The sequence below is a fragment of the Pelodiscus sinensis genome, chromosome 16 (assembly GCF_052426305.1).
Source record: "Pelodiscus sinensis isolate ZL-2025 chromosome 16, ASM5242630v1, whole genome shotgun sequence".
In the NCBI taxonomy this organism is placed as follows: Eukaryota; Metazoa; Chordata; order Testudines; family Trionychidae; genus Pelodiscus; species Pelodiscus sinensis.
The window spans coordinates 39,230,082-39,244,393 of record NC_143067.1 but is presented as its reverse complement, the minus strand read 5'-3'; the positions used below and the strand labels follow the sequence as shown (position 1 = coordinate 39,244,393).

The following is a 14,312-nucleotide window of genomic DNA, read 5'->3' as shown; positions in this document are numbered from 1 at the left end:
GTTATTAGTCAGTGTCCTGCAAGCCTTATAGGATATAGGGATGGGTACATTACAAATAAAATCATTATTACATGAAAGGCAGCTGTTGTCCTTTGTGACTAGGGTGACGAGATTCTCCAGTATTATCAGGACTGTCCCAGCATGAGGGGTTTCTTTCCTATGTGCACCTATGCCCCTCCACCATGAAAAAAGAGGTGTCCTAATTTTTTTCACACTTGCAATCCGGTCACTCTCTGCGTAACTCTTTGTGATGATCTCTCCTTGTACTTCTCTGTACAGAGCCATTATATCACGGGAAATAAGGCACGCTTCCCCCCCCCCCCCCAACATAAAGCCCATCTTTTAGCTCAGAACAACATAGAAATGGCATACAGAACCTGTGAAATCTCGGTCCACAGAAATGATGTAATTAGCCAGAATTTGTTTCTATCAGGCATCTGTTTTGTGGCCTACGTGACATGAGATCGCAGGAAACAGGGACCCATGTTCCCCAGACCCATTTTTAGCACCTGTTGGCACCTTGTATACAAACTGGGTGTGGAGACCTAGGACAGAAAGGACTAGGGACAGGAGTAGTCTCTTACAAACACATCCAGCGCAGTTCTGTGACGGCTGGTTTGAAGCAGATTGACAGCGGCAATATGGAGAGGTCCTTGCACTGCCCTTCTCAGTGCTGAGTAACATCTCTGGAGACTCAAACCTGGCACCTTTCACTAGCATGAAATGCATATTAAAAACCAGTCTTTGGGAGAAGGTAGAAAAAAATGGTTTGATGAGAAGCGAAGTCCATTGGCCAAGCTTCCTGCAAAAGAAAAATTTCTTTGAAGTATTGTTTCCAGAGCATCTCATCTCCTGTTCCATGCTGACTCTTTCTTTCTCCTAGACCTTCAGAATGGCACATCTTGGCACTCTTTCCTGGCAATGCTTTTGCCGCCATGTGCACCCAATTTTACTCAAACAATAAACTTGAACTGCCCAAACTCTAAAGGCTGGTTCTATGCAGTCTGAGATCAGAGGGAACCAAGTTCAGTCCCTGCGATTCAGAAATGCTCACCCAGAGAGTAAGTGCCCACTGTGTCCTGCTCTGTAGGACTAGAGTGCCAAAGGGAATCAGACCCAAACACAAACAGGCGGGACTCTGAACTACTAGCAGATGGAAAATGGAGGGGAAGCTGGAATATGCATGGAGGCAGCTGCAGATTTAGGTCCCTCTATCACCCACAAACAGCTGGTAAGAAAGGGTATGTCTACACTACAGCGCTAATTCGAACTAACTTAGTTCGAATTAGTTAATTCGAACTAAGCTAATTCGAATTAGCGCATCTAGACCTAAAAACTAGTTCGAATTAGCGTTTTGCTAATTCGAACTAGCATGTCCACATTGAGTGGACCCTGAACAGAGGTTAAGGCTGGCCGGAAGCAGTGCCGGCAGGGCATCCGAGTAGGACTTAGAGTGTGGAGCTGCTGTCTCAGGCTAGCCGAGGGCTGTGCTTAAAGGGACCCGACCCCCACCCCAGACAGACAGTTCTCAGGGGTGCCCCGCTTGCAAAGCAGTCCTGGCTTGGAGTGCCCTGAGTGCCCACACTCGGAACTTCACAGCACTTGGCCATCAGCCCCGCTGCACTTGCCGCAGGCTGCCATCCGGGGGGAGGGCACAATCGGGGGGCTGCAGGAGAACTTCCACCCCGAGCAGCCCGCAGAGCCAGCCCAGTCCTCCCCATCGGGGTCTCATACCCCATTCCTCCCTCACCTCCTTCCACTTACCCCTCCTTAGCCCCCCTTCCTGATGTACAAAATAAAGGACACGTGTGGTCAAAAATTGAATCTCTCTTTATTGAACAAAACTGGGGGAGACTGGGAAAAGGAGGTGGGAGAGGGGAAGAGAGAGGCTGGGAGAGGGGAGGGCAACTAAAATGATCAGGGGTTTGGAACAGGTCCCATATGAAGAGAGGCTAAAGAGACTGGGACTTTTCAGCTTAGAGAAGAGGAGACGGAGGGGGGATATGATAGAGGTCTCTAAAAGTATGAGTAGTGTGGAGAGGGTGCATTAAGAAAAGTTCTCCATTAGTTGCCATAATAGAAGGACTAGAGGACACCAAATGAAATGAATGGGTAGCAGGCTTCAAACTAGTAACAGAAAGTTCTTCTTCCCAAAGCAAATAGTCAACCTGTGGAACTCCTTGCTGCAGGAGGCTGTGAAGGCTAGAACTATAACAGAGTTAAAAGAGAAGTGAGATAAAATCATGGAGGTTGGGTCCATGGAGTGCTATTAGCCAGGGGGTAGGAATGGTGTCCCTGCCCAAAGTTTGTGGAAGGCTGAAGAGGGATGGCACGAGACAAATGGCTTGGTCACTGTCTTTGGTCCATCCCCTCTAGGGTACCTAGGGTTGGCTGCTGTCAGCAGACTACTGGGCTAGATGGACCTTTGGTCTGACCCAGGACGACCATTCTAAGCTCAGGGCTCAGGGTCGGGGATCTCAGTGGACCACCTTGATTTTCATGCACACCTGTTCCTGGGTGGCCATGCTGGCAGCTATCCTGCCTTAGACGGCCACTTTCTTGTGCCTAGTGCGGAGGTTGTGGACAAGGTCCACGATGTCTGCACTAGACCAGGCGGGTGCCCGCCTCTTGCGGTCCTGGGCAGGCTCCCGAGAGCCGCCAGCCTGGTCCTGGGAAGAGGCGGAGGGCTGGGTGGCATCGGGTGGCTGGCTCGAGCCGTGCCACGTACAGTGTCTGCTGGCTGGGTGCTGGCAGGCTTGCACCTGGCAAGGGCACTGTAGCCAGCCCGTGCCCCTTTAAGGACTCCGGGGCCGGGAGGGGGGCAGAAGAGTTTCCCTGGTGGTGCCCAGAGTGGCCACCAGGGAAAGCTGGGAAGGGCTAGCCTCCCACTAGTTCGAATTAAGGGGCTACACAGCCCTTAATTCGAACTAGTAAGTTCGAACTAGGCTTAGTCCTTGTAGAATGAGGTTTACCTAGTTCGAACTAAGCCCTCCGCTAGTTTGAATTAAGTTCGAACTAGCGGAGTGCTAGTGTAGCGCCTATTAAAGTTAATTCGAACTAATGTCCGTTAGTTCGTATTAACTTTGTAGTGTAGACATCCCCAAATATTGCCTGTCCTTCCATCAACATAGCTCTTCCTCCAGCTAGCTGAGCGCCCCCAGAACTTTCAGGAGCACTTAGTGCAATGCCCGAAGGTCGGCCAAGTTCGCTCTTGGAGCATGACACAGAAAAGGGTTTGTGAAGAGTTCTTTGAGTCCTGGACTCGGTTTCACAAGTGCAGGCTCCTAGATCGGAGAGGCAGTCCCTAGGCTGTTGCGGAAGAGTGGAACGCAAGTAGCCAGGGCTACACAGACCTATTGAGAGAGACACGGCCAGAGTTGTCTCCATTTCCCCCTCTTTCCACAGTGGTGACCCCGCAAGCTTTTCAGCCTCCAAGATAAACCCTGCAGCCCCACAATTGCAAAGCAGCCTAATGGGAAGCACTGGAGTGGAGAATGGCTTGTGTTTTGAGGTGTCCTAGCAGAGTGTTGTTCTGTGCTCTGAGGAGCAAGTCCTGGGGTAGTTCCAGATTGCTGGCACGTAAGCATTGAGCCATCCCTCCGGAATTAGCAGAGGATGCAGTGAGTTCAACCGTACCGATGTAGTCAGGGGAGGGGTCAGGGATGGGGCGAGGATTGGGAGACTTACCAGACTTCATCCTGAACAGAGAATCTGCCCGGGGTCTCAGCTCGCATTTTGCCAGAACCAGTTGGCCCCTTGCTAATTAGGATTCAGCTTCGAAAATTTGGCTCATGTTGTGCTGTTACCTGTACCATGCAGGAAAACAAGGCGCGTACGAAGAAGATGGAGCATAATTCAGTTAGGAACCACGCTGGGAATGCTCACACCCCCGCACACACAGCCCAGGCCCCTTTGCAGAGTTTGGAGTCTTGTTTCTCTCTCCCTGATTAGTTAGTTTTCTTTCCCGGTCTCTCTCTCCCTTCCCCCTTCAGAACTGCAGCACCATTCCACGGTGCTAAGTCCCCCTCCTCTCTGTCTTATTGACAGTCTGCGTTTTCCCTCGCGTTTCTAATATCTTCTTTCCGTTTTTTCTTTTCTTCCACCAATTTAAAGCTGCTCCCTTTGTGACTGCTGTCATATGTACTTGTCTCCTCTTCCCCCACATGCTTGCTTGATTGGAGTGCCCTTTTGGGCTTGGTTTTCTTTGCTGTTTTCAGTGGGTTGGAGCTAAGTATTAGCTCCAACACCACTGCCTGTGTTGCTCAGCAATGAATGCCCTGCTCCACAGGGAGGCTGATATTGAACGTGAAGAGTAGCTGTTTTCACAACAGACACAAAATACAATTTAAAAAATTCTTTTAGAAAGTTGTTCTGTTGTTCACAGTTTATACTTCAGACCAGTGTTCCCTCTAAGCTGCAGGGCAGCAGGGCGTCCCAGGCGATTCATCAGCCCCGCCCAGTTAGCTCCTGCAGGGAGGCCTGAGCCTCTGGCTGGGCGGGGCTAATGACGCCGAGGGAGGGATGGCGAGACCTTTCGCTGGCGCTAGTCAGGGGACCAGCTGTAGGTGAGCGTAGAACGATGACTGACATCACTTGGATCAGTGCTCCCTGCCTCTTGACTTGGCTTTCCCTCACTGCGCCCTTTACCTAGACAGGGTGAGCAGATGTTCCCTTTTTAAAGGGACAGTCCTATGTTTAAGCTCTCCTGCATGTGTCCCGACTTTAAAAAAAACAACAGGCAAATTGTCCTGTACTTTGTCTCTTCCCTCCCCTTTCTCCCCCATGGGTACTGGCAGGTCCTACTTCTGGTCGGATCCCTGCTCGCCAGTTGCCTGGCCACCAGCATTGAGTGTGGGGAGGGGCTCAGGGGCTGACAGTGGAAGTGGGTGTGCAAGGCAGGTGGTGGGGCAAAGATGCAGTGTGTGGGGCTGGCCGCTCCCCCTGTTGGTTGATCAGCTCAACTAATGGGTCCCTCCCACCCATCCTGTTTCCGGCCGGCACTGGCTGCGTGCTGCAAAGTGCAGTGACTGGTGAGTGCAGGCAAGTGCCAGGCAGCTGCTAGTTACATGTCGCCTCTGCTGCCCACCCACCTGCCCTTTCCATGCTTCCTTCCCCATTGTCTGCTCTCTGCTTTGCCCCTTCACCCCTCCTCAGCCCCGCTGCTCCTTTCTAGCCTCTGCGGCTGTCTGCGTCCTCTCCCAGTGCTGTGCGAGAACCAGCCCCTGGTTAGAGCGCTCAGCTCACCAGCAGCCTGGCCAACAGGCTCCTTCCTTCCCCCACCTGCCTCGGGCGTTTCCAGGACACCAGCCCAGCCAAAGACCCTCTGGCCTGGGGCGCTGGGCAGAAGGAGCCAAGCCCTGCCCGTGCCAAAGCTCCACACGGCGCTGGCAGGGGGCAGCCTCTCTGCCTCGCAGCTGAGCTCTGGAGTGGTGTGGAAGGGAAGCGATTTCCAGCCTGTTCACATCCCTAACCTGCAGGCTCCACAGCAGCCCCCCGCACAGGGCTCCACACCCTCTTCACCCGCCCCGGGTATGCAGGGCTGATCCATCCCCTACGCACCTGCCCTGCTGAACACCTCTGCCAGCTACTTCACTGAGGCCCCAGCAGTCAGGTTTCCTGGGCCTTGGTGCACAATGCAGCCTTAGGGCTTCACCTCTTCCTGTCTGTACTGTAGCAGGGGGGCAGGAGGCGGCTGGCAGCAGCCTGGAGGCGTTAGCTGCCTTTTGACACTGTGTAAGCAGGAAAGGATGGGCTGCTTCCAGCCATGTGGAGTGGGGAGACAAGCTCTAGAAAGACATGGGTCAGGTTATCCTTTCAGCTCCAGACCCTTCCTTCTGCACAGCACTGAAGAGCAGCTGCTGGCCACATTCTGGCGTCAATTGTGGCAGAAATCTGGGGAGCGTAAGTGACTCTATGTGGGCCCTTCCAGGTGTTGCCTCGGGAAGATGAGGTGCCACGTACCAGAAAAGGCAGGTCCATCCTGGGGGCCCTGCCAGGTGTGAGGGAGAGTCACTCCCCTGTGTGAGAGGGTGTACAGGAGTGTGTGTCACCTCTCCCCGTGTGAACCCTAAATCTTTAAAAATCAAATGTAAATAACACGAGTCCAGCCGCAGAGTATTTCTTTTTAACAGGAGCTCAGTCAAGCTGATGTTAATTTGACGGTTTGTTCGGTATAGTTTGAATGGATTGCTGTTGCACTTGAAAATGAGTAGTTTTACCAGGTGTCATGTATTCAGTGTAGGGAAGTATGGCTGCCCTATAAATCAGTGTTTCTTAAACTTTTTAAGATGGAGGAACACCAAACAATAATTTTTTTAATGAGGAACACCATAAAAGGGGGGGAGGGAAATAGGGTTTGGGGGGAAGTTATTGAGCAAAAAAAAAGGCCATTTTGATCTCTGTTGTTCTCCATGGCACACACCTGATTGCCTCATGGCACACCAGTGTGCCAGGGAACACAGTTTAAGAAACGCTGCTATAGATAGACCCCTGCAAAGTGTAAGCTAACACATTGACTGTTCCTCCTGACTGAGAGAGACTTGGTATTTCTGGTTTGAAATCTCTCACCTCTTACGATGATTGGACTAACCAAGGAGATTGGATTAGACTGTGTTCACGTCTCTCTAGAGCAGTGGTGGGCAACCTGTGGCCTGCAGGACATGTGGCCCAACAGGGTAATCTGATTGTGGGCTGTGAGACATTGTGCTGATGTTGACCATCCGCAAACACCTCCCCCTGCAGCTCACAGTGGCCACAGTTTGCTCTTCCTGGCCAAAGGGACCTCTGGGGATGGCGCCCCAGGGACGTGCTGGCTACTACTTCTGCAGCTCCCATTGGCCAGGAACAGTAACCTGCAGGTATGAGGGCAGAGCCTGCGGACATTCGATGTCCATAAAAGAACTTGCAGCTTGCGGTCAGGTTACCCTGATGGGCCGCATGCAGCCCACAGGTTGCCCGCCGCTGATGGAGAGGAGGGTGACTTGGAGAAAGGCAAGGGAGATACATGAGGTCAGGTTTATAGTAAAGTTTGAAGAACGTGTTGCCGAAGGACTGAGGAAAAGATGGTTGCTGCAAACCATTAATGATCTTACAACTGGACTTCAAGGTACCGTTGAGTCTTGCTGAGGAGCGGCAAAGTGCCAAATTAATGCTGGGTATCACCTCATAATGAATGATAAATAATGTCTATAAACCTATGGCCTATTTCAGTAGGATTTAGGCAGTGAAATCAATGGCACTGCTTCCATTAAGCACATGCATCAGTGTCTGGATGTTTGGGATCTTGGTGAAGTATTTGATCCATAACCGATTTTGTTAAAGGGACACTGTCAAGATAAAAATATTTCACTAATAAAAATCTAGATTATTAAACCTGAAAATATTCTGCTACCACTGTTGTACTCAATTTGGAGTATTTGGTTACTTTTAGCACTTCAGTCATCTTAGGTAGAGAACCTGGCGTGGTTAATTTTACTTTGACAAGTCATTTGTATGTTCTGTTTTTTAGTGTTTCTGTCTGTTGCCAAATGGGAATGGTGGGATTTGTACAAATAAGTTCCACAAATATACAAAACAGTTTTAAAAATTGTTTGAAGAGTCTGTGATGGTTGGGTCACAGAGATCCCCTTAAAACTGTCTTCTGAGATGCTGTTCATACCACTGAGCCTCCTACCTGCCCTGTACCGCTGATCCAGAAGCTCTTGTCTCTCCCAGCAAAGTCAAAGTTGGAGTTGCAGCCCACAGCAGAGCTACACAGATGCTGAGAGCAACTCTGCTCTGGGAAGTCTGTCATAGGGACTTGACACAGTGGGATCAAAGCCCCCAATAAATCCATCTCACCATGCATGAAGTTGATACAGAGTAAGTTCACAAAATGTTCGCCCCCTTTCTCAATGAAAGAGAGAGATGTGCAGCTGTTGCCCCCTCCCCCCCAGGTAACAGTTATGTACACTGGATTTATAAATATAAGGGATTTTATTAACTATAAAAGTAGGATTTCAATGGTTGCAACTGATAAGACAGATCAAAGTAAGTTATTAGGCAAATATATCAGCAAGGCTTAATACTCTGAGAAACTTGTTACGTGCAATTTCTCATTTTCACAGTAGTTTTCATCATCTTTCTCACAACCTAGGCAGCCTCCTACTTTAAGCCCAGTCCTTCCCCCTGTTCTAGGTGGTAAGTGGGGTATCTAGGTGTCTGGCATCTGCCAGCTCCCTCATTGTTTGGTTTCCTCCTCATAAATAGATTTTGCCCAAGGCAAAAATCCTTTGTCTTCAGCTTCAACCCTTTCACGCCCCCATGGAAAAGTACCACATTCAAAATTCTAGCATCAGGGGACCTGGCCATATGTCTTGCAGGACCAGCCCTGGTCTAGGCTTACAGGAAGAACAAGACTATTCAAAGCTCATTGTCTTGAGCACCAGGCAGTTAAGCTCCTTAATTACCAGTGGTGGCTTTCATTAGCATACCAAAGATCAATAAACATATTTACATGTCATATTTCTAACTCTTTAAATATGAGAATGATACACACACACAAATAGAATGTACACATTCAGGGGATCACAAGCTCTTCAGAGATAGGTTACATGCCCCATTTTGTATAAACTGTTTTCCAGTTAGGCATATTCATATTCAGAACCACACTTTCATAAAAAATGTGGGTGCACAACATCACAAGTACTCTCCATAGCAGAGTTTGTAAAAATCCTTCTCGTAAACTTACAAGCACTAAACTTTGCCAAAAATAAGTCTGAACTGCTTGTGACTCCGTTTTTAGGTAACAATTGCAGACTACTGGAATCTTGTCTTTTGAGAGTGATCAGCTCAGTTTTGGCTTCTTCAGAGGGAGTCACAAGAATCCCTGCAGCATGCACTCAGGCACTTATGCCATAACCTGCATCCAAGGAAAGTTTCTTGCTAGTCTCTATTAATGTGAGGTTGGCTTCTACCTTGCTAGTTAACACTGGACCTTGGACTAGATCAGTATAGAAGGTTGGGAATCGTTTGTCCATCTCATTTTTTAACCAGAAGCTTAGACTGTGAAATCCACTATTGCTCTTGCCGGCACACTACTTGACAATGATGTCTAACACTTTGTCTGCCAATTACAGCTCTCTTTTTGTGTATGTATTGCAGGCAATTCCCTAGGTTACCAATAATGGCCTTCTAGAATGAGAATACATGAGAATTTACTTTATTTTGACAGTGTCAGGTTCTCTCAGTTAACAACAGGTATGTCAGGGGAAAGTTTTGATAGCTAATCAAATTATTTGAATTTGAAGTGATGCATTGTATATTTGATAATAGCCACCTGTCAGCATATATGGTTTCTGGAAGTGTGGAATGTGATGCTCATAGGGAGCATTGTATGACTTATGAGCCACATTTTTTTTCTTTAATTTTAAAAAGCTTTCAAAACGAAATTCCAGATTGGTTTAGCTGCAATGTTGTTCTCATTTACTCTGCTTGAAAACTTGACAGGAACCCGAGTGATGCATGTTAAGTTTTATATTAGTGTGGAATCTATTCATTTATAGGTGGACAATGCAAAAGACTTTCTTTCCCTGGGTGGACTTCAGCTTGTGATTAATGGACTAAACAGCACCGAGCCTGTACTAAAGGAGCATTCTGCCTTTGTCCTGGGAGCTGCACTATCTAGGTGAGCAGTGTTTGTGTGCTCACTGGGAATTGGGATGGGTGGCGGGAATGTGAATGGGAAAGAATAGCTTTTAAAGAGATTAGTCAGTCAAGATACTTTTTCTTCTCCTTTCTGAACAGATGGGTGTTTTATCCTATCCCCTGTATTTTATCCAACATATGAAATATCCCGGGGCTAGTAGAAATGTGACACCAGAGAGATTTTCTTTCTCTTCTCCCTCTGTATTTTCTTCACTTCTCTAGTGAATACTTCACTTTTGAATAGTGAGACTGTGATATCAGATGTATTGTAGTCTTCTGGAAGAACACAAGTCAAGGTTATGAGTCCAGAGGCCTAATTTTGCCACTGAAATGCCTACGTGTAACTTCAAACGTGTTTAGGCTGGGCTTACATTAGAATTAGTGTCAAGAAAGTGAGTAGATAACAGGCTGCGCTGTGAGGTGTTTATAACTCACTTAAAGATGGCTACCACAAACAGGAACCCATTTTTCCTCATGCTCCACTGTGTTCTAATGTGCTTCAAATTGTACAGATGTTGGCAGCTTGGGTTTGAATGTTAATTTTTTTCTTTAAAAGCTTTTGATAATGTTTGTGGGGAGAGGGGTAAATGTGAGTAAAAAACAGACAAGTCAAGAAACACAGAGATGGCTGAAAGCCAAAACAGTTTTTGAAAAAGCCTGCTTGTTCTTATAACTTAAAATAGAGTCACATGTCACATCATAAATTATGTAATTTTTTGTAATAATCTAGCATTTCTGTTAGAGGCTTCTATACAGTGGGCTAGATCCTCAACTGGTGTGGATTGGCATCTTCATTGACTTCACTGCTTCACACCAGCTAATTATCTGGCTCACAATTTGCAAATCGAGCTTGAATTTTTGGTCCCCATGAGAGCTACCAAATAACCTTTTTTGTTTTGTTTTTTTAACTAAACTCAAATAAATGTGTGTGATAGACTGATTTCTTTGTTGAACATTCGCTCAGAACTGAACTATAACTCTTTCACTATTGTCTGATCTTTTAGGCCATGTCTACACTAGGAAATTATTTCAAAATTACTTAATTCTACTTAAGAACTCCCAATTTAACAAATTTGAACTTCAGTGCCTTGCTACGGGGAAGCCTCAAAATTAGTCCGAGGCAGGCTCCGTTAGTGTGCATGCGTTACCTCGGTCTCACAGCCACAGGAAGCACTCTGGGTTGCTGCAAGAGGCCTCCCGGAGGCCAGGTAATTCGAAATAGTGACACTGGAGTGTCCACACTAATGTAATTTGGAACTTACAAGTTCAGGAATAGCGTTATTCCTCATGAAAAAGCAGGAGTCTAGAGTCTGAATCCCACGGCCCGGTATTCCGAACTAATGGGCTGAGTAGTGTGGACGCACCACTTACTAATTTGAACTTGGGTTGGGGTGTGGGGGGATATTTCAGGCGAAGGTCCTCGTATAGACCAGGGCTCAAAGTTCAATTTAAAACTACTTTGTTAGTGGTTTATTGGATTTTCTGCTAATGTGTAAAACCTTAATGGTAAGTTTCATATCTGTCATATTTAAGGGCAATCTGAAATACAAAGGAGAAAATGTTAAACTACACATTCCCTGCTAAAGCTAAATAGTCATGACCCAAGAAACGAATAATCTTTTTATCTGAATGTATATGATGAGCCACTAATACATGTGTGTGCTTTCTCTCTAAATTACAGATACCTGTTGTGGGGAAGAAGTATATCTTTCCCAGATATGATACTAAAATACTGTTCTTGCAAACTTTTTTAGTAAAAGAGCTTTCTGACAGATGGTAATCTTCAGTAGTTCAGATTATGTACTGTCTCGTTCCTTGGTTCCCAGATTTGAGGAACTCTGTTTTTATCTTGCTGTGCTCGCACTTTCTTATTAAATAGACATTTACATAGAAACAAGTTTAGTTGATGATATCTGGTTAATTTATTTGCTTGTAAATGATCAAAGGGCTAATTTTTGTGTTCCTTTTTAAAATGCCCTGACTGTTCAGTTTACAGGTTGAAGCTCCCTGATCTGGCACCCTTGGAATTTGACTGGTCCCAAGACAAGGAATTTGCTGGACCAAAGGGGGTTAATGATATTTTAAAAAAACAATTTAGTTATACTGGTACAGACTCCAGTGAGGATGCAATTATATTGGCATAAAATTTTTTATACTGGTGTATCATCTTCTCCTTCCCTTACCAGAATAAGCTATACTAGTATATGTCTTTTATAGTTGTCACTATGCACACATATAAGGGTGTTGTACTGCTAGGTAGGTGAGGGGGGGAGAGTTTACGTGCGCCAGAGTGAGAGCTCCCCCCTCACCTCCCAATGCTTTATGAAAATTGGCTTCAGGATACTTTAGGATCCTGATGACTTGATATACAAACCAATGACCTGTGAATAGTCTTGTTTGCCCTCTAAGCCCAAACTCTGGTGGGTCCTAGAAAGGCCAGGTCAGCTGATGCTGAAACCCATTTTGGGTCATTTGTGCTTTTGTACCTGAGGTGAGAAAAGTTTGAATTGAGCACAAAGAATTCCTGCCTTGGGCAAAAAGGAGTAAGGAAGAGAATCCACAATAGGGTGTGACGGCGCGTTGGGGGTCTCCCGTCTCCTGCACCCCGAAATGGCACAAACAGACTCCACCAGCCAGTGGAATTGAGGATGGTTTATTGCTCCTCCAGGATACAGCGCAGCACAGATGTAATCTGGTTACAGGAACTGGGGCTAAGAGGCCTCAGTGCCCCCCTTGAGATAGGGGAGTCCCAGCCCCCGTCCCCAGCTCCTTCTCCCCTGCTTTCCAGACAGGAACTAACTCTACCTCTCCCAGCCCTGCCCCCAGCCAGGGCAGCATTCCACCTCCCTTTGTTTCTCCCCATGGGGGGTAGCTGGTTCAACCGGTATGGTACCTTTGCATAATAAGGTTTTCCCTGATGGGTCTTGCTTTGGACAGCAGAGGTCACCACAGCCCAGCAAGTACCCCCACTACGTCACATAGGGGCAGTTGCCAGATACCAGAAGCTCTCTTCTCCGCCCCCCCCCACTCAAAAATGTCTGCTGGAAATAGCAAGAGGTGCCTGTCCAGAGGGGACCCAGAGGGGGGCACTGGCCATGTGGTTTCCCTCCAAACCCTGCCTCTGCTCTGCTCCTGTCTTGCCTCCTCCCCCAGCTGAGGCGGCCCCTGGGGCCAGCGCTGGCAGCAGGACTCTGTGCGACTGGCAGTGGCAGGGCAAGCTGAAGCAAGGCAGCCCAGGTGCTTTGCTCCCCCCAGCCATGTTGCTCGGCTTCCCAATGGGGCGTGCGGGGGTGATCCTGCTTCCTCCCCTAGAGCAGCGCGCTGGGAGAGCAGTGTGAGCTGGGGCCATGTTTCTCCGCTTCCCCCTGCTGCTGGTGAGTACAGGGAGGAGCCTGGACCCCTGCTTCGGGCACCAGCTCCTCCCTCCGCCCAGTTCTCCCACTGACTGTTGGCTGGCCCTGCCTGTCCATGGCGCTTGGTGGGCATGTGACCCCTCTGTGTGTCCCCCTCCCCCAATTCTTCACCCCAGCCTGGAAGCATCTAAGATTGAACAGGGAGAAGGATTAGGCCCAAGCTAGGAGGCTGCTTAGCTGGTGGAAGAGACTTGTAGAGCACCTGGTTAGGATAAGAATTTGCATGAAACACATTTCTTAGTGGATTAGGATTAGCTGGTGTTTTGTTTATTTGAATGTAGTAATTGACTGTGATCGGATGCTTTCCCTTGCAGCCACTCACATCCTACTTTTGGTTCTTTTATTATCAAGCCCAGAGTAAATAATTGTTGCCTTAGGGAGTGGGGAGCAACTGCTGTGCATATCTCTCATTGATAAACAGGGTGAATTTACAAGCTTTTTCTTTGTCGAACTTTTACACACACTTACACTGAGCCCTCCGGGAGCTGAACTAGTTCAGCATCTGGGTTGCTCTGCAAAAAGCAGTAACCCCAACTCTGTGCTGTGGGAAGGAGAGAGCAAAGGTCCAGTCCAGCACGATAAGGTGGTGGGTGGGAATTCCCCCAAAACCAGGAAGCTGGTGTCAGTGGCAGGATTAATGCACCGGGGGACAACCCCAAGGGGACTCGGTGATCAAACCCATCATACCTAGAATTATATGAAAGACCATAAGTAGCTACAGGGAGAGTGGGAGAGTAGAGCAAAAGGAAGCCTGAGACAACAGGAAACAAAAGTTCTAGGTTCTACTCCTGGCTGTGCAACAGACTTCCTGTGTGACTTTGGTCTATTCATTTGCCTGTGTTTTGAAGTCAGTGAATTGAAATGGTTTGGTTCCCTTTCAGGTGGATTGAAAATAGTTGTGGCTTAGAATACCTTGCTGTCTCACTCTGTATAAATCTTAGGCTCAAGACCTTTTAGCTTTAAAACGAGCCAGCTGATTTTCTTCAAACTTGGTTTTTCCTTAACTATATGAAACCATGGGACAGAACCAGCCGGGATGCTATCTTCTCTTGGGTCTCCTTCCATTCTTGTTCTGTTCTCAGTGCTGAGAGAAGCCCATCTCAACTGAGCCGTCCACACGGATCAGGATTTCCCCAACTCCTCCCTCCAACCCAGAAAGTATGCTTTTTTCCCCAGACATACTCAGATTTATTCAGAATGATGTCACCACTTCCC

General features: G+C 47.7%; 1 protein-coding gene across 6 annotated transcripts in view; it reads left to right on the top strand.

Annotated features, from left to right (window-relative positions):
• SIL1 (SIL1 nucleotide exchange factor) overlaps positions 1–14,312 on the top strand; it is a 181,838-nt gene that overhangs the window by 108,253 nt on the left and 59,273 nt on the right. For all 6 annotated transcript variants that reach the window (XM_075900131.2, XM_075900134.2, XM_075900132.2 and 3 more), the window contains exon 7: positions 9,543–9,664. In XM_075900131.2, the coding sequence (XP_075756246.1) occupies positions 9,543–9,664 (122 nt within the window). The remainder of the gene's footprint in view (positions 1–9,542; positions 9,665–14,312) is intronic.